The sequence below is a fragment of the Eufriesea mexicana genome, unplaced genomic scaffold, assembly GCF_001483705.2.
Source record: "Eufriesea mexicana isolate 0111107269 unplaced genomic scaffold, ASM148370v2 scaffold305, whole genome shotgun sequence".
Taxonomy (NCBI): Eukaryota; Metazoa; Arthropoda; class Insecta; order Hymenoptera; family Apidae; genus Eufriesea; species Eufriesea mexicana.
In genome coordinates this window covers 402,755-410,761 of record NW_016908472.1, presented here as the reverse complement: position 1 = coordinate 410,761, position 8,007 = coordinate 402,755, and the positions used below count along the sequence as shown (strand labels likewise).

The 8,007-nt window shown below is 51.6% G+C and overlaps 1 protein-coding gene across 5 annotated transcripts in view; it reads left to right on the top strand.

Moving 5' to 3' along the window:
* Positions 1-8,007, top strand: part of Lar (tyrosine-protein phosphatase Lar) — a 165,347-nt gene that overhangs the window by 137,222 nt on the left and 20,118 nt on the right. For all 5 annotated transcript variants that reach the window (XM_017911761.1, XM_017911759.1, XM_017911758.1 and 2 more), the window contains exons 5-7: positions 5,694-5,804; positions 6,215-6,490; positions 6,961-7,245. In XM_017911761.1, the coding sequence (XP_017767250.1) occupies positions 5,694-5,804; positions 6,215-6,490; positions 6,961-7,245 (672 nt within the window). The remainder of the gene's footprint in view (positions 1-5,693; positions 5,805-6,214; positions 6,491-6,960; positions 7,246-8,007) is intronic.

The window sequence follows — 8,007 nt, the reverse complement described above, 5'->3', positions numbered from 1 at the left end:
GGGGGGCGTTGCGCGGGGTAAAGCACAGGAAGAATGGCGGAAAGACGCGTGTGTAGCTCGGAAGAAAAGAAGGAAGACGAAGAGGAGACAAAGCGTTGGTCGCTTGTCGCGATGCGATAACGCGTTTAACGGTCACGCGTTGCAAGCCGAGTTGTTCGTGCGTCGGGAAATCTTTTTCGGTGGAAAGCCACGCCACGCCACGTGTGGCCGTTATTCAAATTTCCTGCGAATTAAATTCGTCGACTACCATTGTCGACGTTCATTAAGTTAACGTTGAAATTTTAACGCAAATTCTAACGTCTCGCCATTGTTTGAAGTCCGGCGAACCATTGTTTGCGTTCATTTACGGAAATATAGCTACGTTCGCGATTCGCGTTAATAATATCAGAGCTACCTCGGTTATTACACGGTAGGTACCGCGTCACTCGAAATTCCAAAACGTTCGACCTCGCCGATATCGCGGCATTAGATCGCGCGAAATCTCGTCCAACGTTGCGCGGGAAAACGATCTTATCCACCGTACGATCGAAAAAAGGGTGGTATAAAACGCGAGACGCGAGACGAAATCCATAGCACAGAGCGAATCGGATCATCTGACCCGTCGCGTGCACGCGTGTATCCTTTTAACGATTGCTCGTGTGTGTGTGTGTGCGCGCGCGCGCGTGTCGAGTCGGCGACGAGCACGCGACGAGGCGGCGGTGAAAAAATCGAGCTTTGACAAACGGTCACAGGTGAAAGGCGTAATTTCGAAATTCTTGGCGACAAAGGAAACAAAAGACGAGGAAGTCTGGACGAGTTGAGACCGGACGCAACGGTGCGTGGCAGGGGGATAGGTCAGGATAGGATAGGCCGGTATGGTATAGCATGGGATGGAATAGGATTGGATAGGATTGGACAAGAGAGGAGAGAACGCGTTACACTCGGACAATGCGGTCGCGAATCTCTATTTCCGTTTATCGCGCAAACGAGACAAATTAATTAAAGTTATACACGGCAGAGTAGCAACGCGACGGCGGCGTATTAAAATAACGGTCGCTTTGGTGAACAGCCAGCACTTTACTATAATTGAAGAGAATTAAACCGACGCAGATTCTCCGGGACGCGGTATAAACCGATTTAATATTTCATTTAAGCTTTGTCAACGTTTATGGGAAGATGGTATCCGAGCGGAGCTAGTATCCGGCATCGAGACTCGGGCGTCGCGCGAGTCCTAGAACGGAAGTCGGCTCGAAGAAGGGTGGTGACGAAGAAGGAAATTCTGAAAGACAGCGAAGCGCGAAAGACGGAGATGGGATACAGGACGCATCGGGAATCGTGAAATTATATTTTGCGCAGTCCTCGGCCGTAAAGACACAGAGGGGAGGTGGTTCTCGGGGCTCGTTGCACGGCGAAGGAAAAGCGCGAGAGGGCAGTTAACGCTTCGTCAACACTCGTAAAATTTCCAGCACTAAAGCTACGCGAGACTTGACGAGCAGGGCTCGAAGTTCGAAACAAGCCCGGAGCTACTGCTGCCGTTACGCCGTGCCGCTTCTTAACACCTGCCTTGGGATTCTCCCCGTGCCTCCCTTCTTTCGGCCCACCTCCTTATCGTCCTTTCTTCTCCACGCTCCCTACGCCTTACGCTTCGCCATTCGCCTCTTATACTCTGCATCTCGGCTATTTCCCTCTTAATTCCGACGTAATATCCCGATCGTTTGGAAACTTCCGCAATTCGTTCGTAACGATAACGTAGGAACGCGTGAGGGAAAAGGAAGAGGGAAGAGTGGAAATCGTGGTAACGGTCGTAGGCTGCACGCACGCGAGCAAACGCGAAACGAACCGCGTCGTTTATGAATTCTCCGAGTGGTTTTCAAGGAGCGAGCGTAAAAACGCGAGTCGCGGCAACGACGCGATAGTTTTTAAGTAGGTAGATGCAAAGGAAGGAAAGGTTTATCGTTTGGCCTCGATGTCGATGAAATATGTCGGTTGGTTCGAAGTTGGCGGAGTTTCGCGAAGAGGAAAAGGAAGGAAATTGGGAGGTGGCCAAAAATAAGCCGATTCGTCGTGGTCTCGATGGACGAGCAACGAAATCGAGATCGAAGCGTCTCTCGCGTTTAATCCTCTCCGCGACGAGACAACGAACGCGGGTTCGCGCTCGATTAAAACCTCGCCCCATCGCGCGGTAAATAGAAGGACAAAAAGAGGAGGTGGAAACGTCAACGGGTAATTCGATTTCCTTTCCGGCGCGACGCATTCGCCAGACGGCGCGCGACTCCCTCGAATCCTCGCGAAAGACGTTTCATGCCCGCATAATCTTCTCGTCTGCCGTCATTCTCTCTTTATATTTGCGAAGCGAGATTTTGACGTTAATGCGCCGCACTCGCAAACCTCGAGCGAAACCCGAAATAGAGAAACGTTTGCCATGACGGAGAAGGAGAAGAAACGGGAAACGCGTCGCTTTTGCCGACGTTTCGCGTTTCCAGCTTGGAGTCGACGAGGGTGGCGGAGAAAAGGAGACACGGCGCGCGCGGTTTCGTTGCAACGACTGTAGCTGCGGGAGAAACGAAACGGTTCATAAAATCAATGGCACTCGACGCTTAATGCGAAAATTAATTCGCGATAGCGTATATCTCTGTCGGAAAGAACGTTCGGACTGGAAACGGTACGAAACAAGCGCGCGCGACAGGCTCGGCTTTGAAACCGTGGCTCCAATGTAAACATATTTTCTGTTTGTATTTTGACCGAATCCAACGTGCACCGTTGGAAAAGCATCGACTGCGAGCCATTACCTCGCCCCCCCCCCCCCCCCCTCCCCTTCCCCTTTTCGTTCCACTTCAACCGACCTCTCTCGCCTGAATATTTTCCGATAATTATAATTGACTTTTTTACGCGGTCGATGTGCTACCGCGACCAAGCATGATTATGAAAGCAATTAAAATGTTCGCGAATTTCGAGGTGTCTCTCGTTTTCTTCTTCGTTCCTTCTTCGTCCCACCTTGCAATCTCCTTACGCCTTGCCTGTCCTGCGAGGAAAGAGCAAGAAGAAAATAGCGCAGCCCGCATCGCGAAGCAAAAAGCCTCCGTATATACCCTCGAGGTAAACATATTTTCCATTTGCATTCTATCTCGATCGAATCGAACGCGCTCGTCTTTCGAAGTCATCGCCCATATCGGGTTCCATCTGTATTCGTTACCTACCTTCCTACCTACCTACCTAGCGTATCGTCGCCGGAGCAGCAACGGTCAACGCGATACGGAAGGGGATCGTGAACGCGGGGACTAGAGGAAATAGGCGATACCGAATAAACTACGAGTCACTGCGCGTTGCCGCGCGTACATCTCGCGTTTCCTCTCGCGTTCCCTCTCCCGATGTTAAATATAAGGGAAAATATTTCGATATCGGTGGGTAAACACACGCAAATAGTTTCAACGTTTCCGTCGCGTTGCTCTTCCGTCCTCTTTGCACGTTTCGGTACATCGCTCTGATATCTTTCTACATATTTATGTCGAGACGTATTCCCGACGTGTCCGTAACCGTACTTCCGAGAACGAAACCGGAGAAAAATGTTTCTTCCTCGGTCCCTTCCGATAACCGAAACGCGCGTGCTGCCGCGGCCTCGTGGAACAAGCTTCCCCGTTGTCGAAGCACCGCTACGGGGAGCAAAACGGGATCGTCTAGTCTGGATCCGGTGATCCCCGCGCCATGCGTACACCCGAAAAACACTGGCACCCGCGCGATCGGTTCCGGGATCTTTAATTCGCGACGTCGCGTCGGGACAACGTCGACTCGTCGCTCGGCTCGTCGCTCGGCTCGTCGCTCGGCTCGTCGCAGTGTCGCAAGGGTCGACTTTAAACGACTTCGACGAGGGTCGACTCAAAGGGATGCTCAGAAATCTCGTAAAACGGCACGGTAAGATATTCGCGAGGAGACGAGCGTACGGATAGATTTTCATCTTTATTCAATTTCACCTTCTTTACGCGTTGAAAGCCCTTTCACGCGCGCGTCCGCGTTATCGCGACGCAAACCTAGATAGATCGTGTACACTGCTCGAACGTCATCGAGTTTTATCACGAGCCAAGAGGATGCTAACGTTAACGCGCGCGCGATACCTTTCGAGCTCGTTCGTCATCGTATCGATGCCGTACGCTCGCTCGTTCCGCGAATAGAGCAGGCACGCGCCACGCGATCATTCCGGAAACGTTCGAGAACGCTTCTCGATCGATCGCATCGCGTTTCGCGTTAGACGCGTCTCATCACCCACTCGTCCTCTCCGTCCCACTCCTTTTCACCCCCTTTTCACCCCCTTTTCACCCCCCTTCCGCGCCTTGGCCGATATTTCGTCGCGAGAAGGAAGACGATTTCCGACATTCCCGATCCAGGCGATCCAGGCGATCCAGGCGATCCGAGTGTTTTCGCAGCCTCGCTAGCAACGAGCACACCGTGACTGCATGGGATAACGATACGACCACGCGTTCCTTCCTGGTCAACTTGCTGGAAATTGTAGATGAGGCTCGATTACGTATTCCGATCGTACGCGATATCAAACTGCCTGGCTTCTCGCTCGTGATGGAGTGTTCTCTACCCTCGACCCCTCGTTCCCTTTCTCTCTCTCTCTCTCTCTCTCTCTCTCGCTCCGACTCACGACTAGCCCGTGTAGCTTCCACCGAAGTGGTCACCGAAGTCACGTTTGCGACGAAACCTTACAAATCCATACGGCTGACAGACTCGTAGAAAAATGTGGGTATGAAACGGCCCCTCGACCACCGACGATTCATTTCGCCGGAAAACAGGATCGTTCCCTAGGAACGGGGACGTTTCTCGCGTCTTCTTCCTTCCATCCGAACGGACTCCGGGACAATCGTTAATTACCAACGTTGATTATCATCGCGTGCTTCGACGAATCGTCGATGTCGAAGGGATGGAAAACAAGCACGTTGATCCGTCGTGTTTACTTTGCAAACGTGTGAGGGTTGGCGTGACGAAAGAAGGGAGTCGAGAGTTGCGAGCGGAGCAACGTGGGACGAGCAAGGGAGGGGTGGTACCGGAGAGATCCAAGGGGCCTGAATTATACCGAAGGAGTGACGTCTACGGAGATAATCACACGCCTCGTAACAGCCAGTTCATCATCGTGGTATCGTGCTAAGGGGCTTGATGCATCATGGAAATCGTGCACGAACCGGCCAGGTCGAACGGAAAGTGGAATAGGCGGCCTTTGTAACGGGGCCTTCGAACGGATTCTTTCTCCTCTCTCACTCTCTCCGTCTTTTCGCGCGTATCCTCCACCGGCTATCGACTCAATTAGCCTGGAGAAAGGGGGAACCGAAGAACGCGGGGCTCGAACGAAATATCGCCGAGTTTACCGTCTCTCGTCTCCACGCGTCCTCGTAACGATTTTCCTATCCGCGAACTTTGTCGAAACTTCGTAGCGGCAGCTGATCGGGGCAAAACTCGGCGATGTATCGGGAGAAAAATAGTTGGCAGAGCGGATAAGCGAAGGAAAATCGATGAAAACGCAAGGACGACGCGATGCATGGACGATGAAAAACGTGGATCGCGGAAAACGTACGTCTCTTTGACACACGCTCGTGTTCCCACCCCTCCGTTCTTTTACGTTTCGAACTGATCCCTTTGATGTCACCTTTAAAAATTGTTAACGAACGGAGTTAAAGTCGGTCGGCGAGGTACGAAAATAACGGTCGCTTTGTGTTTTACAGGGTCGCTGCAAATCACCGGATCCGAAGTGAACGACCAAGGAAACTACGAGTGCGTGGCGAATAATTCCGTCGGTACCGAGTATTCGAAGACGGCCTCGCTCTACGTAAAAGGTACGTCGCGCGTCCACCCTGTATCTTTTCGGCCAAATTTGAAGAAACGAGTTCTTATCGTTATCCGACGTTTTAACCCAAATTCGTTGCAAAAACGTAGCGCGAGCATAGCGCCGTTAAACCCAGTCGTTTCCCGGTTTGCAATTAAAATTAATGCTACGTAATTAAAGCGTAATTAAACTAAGCTGACGGCACAAAGGATTCGCGCGCTTGGAATCGCGTGGCAAATATTATGATGCGGCGACGAGGCATTTCTTGCGGTGGTACGCGTCTCTGTCCCTCGACGTTCAAGTATCGCGTAATCAAATACTCCACTCCCGGTTTTGAGACACGTGTCCGTTAATTGCCACGGGAATCGTATACATCGAAATGGTGGTTGCCGTTGTTAATGAAAAATTGTTTGCACGCAGTTCGCCGCGTTGCGCCCACCTTCTCGATTCCTCCGCCGGCAGTGAGCGAAGTAACGAAGGGCGCGTCTTTGAATCTGTCCTGTGTCGCTGTCGGCTCCCCGATGCCCTACGTGAAATGGAAAAAGGGTGCATCCTTCGACCTCACGCCGGACGACAAATTGCCAGTTGGGAAAAACGTGTTGGTGCTCACCGACATCGAGGAGTCTGCCAACTACACTTGCACAGCCGCCAGCGATCTCGGAGTCATAGAAGTCACGTCGATGGTGAAAGTTCAATGTTCGTATGCCATTCTATCGCATCGCACCGTGTCGCGTCGCGTCGCGTCGCATCCTATCGTATCGTATCGTATCGTATCGTATCAAACCGTAGCATACCGTACCGTACCGTACCGTACCGTACCGTATCCTACAGTATCGAGATGGATCGAAATCGCGCGTAAATCCTCGGAGATCGCGGTACCGACCTATCGGACTACGTAACGTAAAACGATCAATCACTCGATCACTGTGCGTGTTTGCGCGCGTGTGTACGACCGTGCTCGTTCCATCCGAGCTACACAGCGAACCGTGGCGGCGGGGTACAGTTTCCATGACTAATCAATCGGCTTATGCGTGGCGTTCAAAGACCGAGAGAGGACGCTGGTACTTTACGGGAATAACCGAAACGAGGAAACGCGAGAAAACGCGATTTTCTCCGTTGCTCGCGCCAACGAACGAAAGCTAATAAAACGTAACGATGAATTTTAGCTCTGCCCAGTCCTCCGGAGAACGTTCAAGTATCCGACATCACCGCTACCTCCGTGAAGCTCACTTGGTTCTACAAAGATTCGGACGATCTGCAATACTACGTGATTCAACACAAACCGAAACGCGTGAATCAAGCGTACGCCGAAATATCTGGCATCACGACCATGTACTATAACGTCCGGAGTCTGAGTCCTTACACCGAGTACGAGCTTTACGTGATAGCCGTGAACTCCATTGGGCGTGGTACCCCAAGTGCCCCGGTGACAGTCACCACTGGAGAAACGAGTCAGTATTCTTTTTCTTCGCTATCTCTTTCTCTCGTGCTCATCGTCGTCGTCGTCATCGTTGTCGTCGTCGTCGTCGTCGTCGTCGTCGTCGTTTTCTCGTTCGTACGTTGCATTCGCGACGATCGGCGCCGCGTCTCTCGTCGACGCGGCTGTGCTGACGAATCTTTTTGAAAGCGTCATTGCTAAATCGTCGAGATACGAATCGTCGAAACCGCGTTTTGCTGATCATCGAAACGAACGCGGGAAACTTTCCTCGGCCGATTGCCGCGTTCCGATGGCGTGCACCTTGCAAAAACGTGCCACCACCGAGGTGTGTCGCTCTCGGTCGATGAAAAGTAGAGAAATAGCAACAACGCGGAGGTTTTTTTTTTTTTCCTCCGTTTACATAGCGGAAGAATACGGCTTATTAATCCGGCGAGCGCGTGCGAATTTTTGCACATAGATAATGTTTTTGCACCGCAAATGGAGGAACAAGTTTTGACACGGTTTTTGAGGGAAATTATACTTTTTTTCCATGCTGTCCGCCGTGGACACACGATTTGATTCATGTAAGTGACAAGACATTTTTTTCACCTATCACCAATCCTCTTTCTCTGTGTCGCACCATGTGTTAGTGTTTTTGTCGGATCGTATTCGGCGCGTCGCGCTTCGACGTCTCTCGTTTCGCTCTGCATTTTTCCTTCCCTGCCTCTCCCCATAACTCCCAACCCCTTCGTTCTCTCTCTCTCTCTCTCTATCTCTCTCTTTCTCTCACTCACTC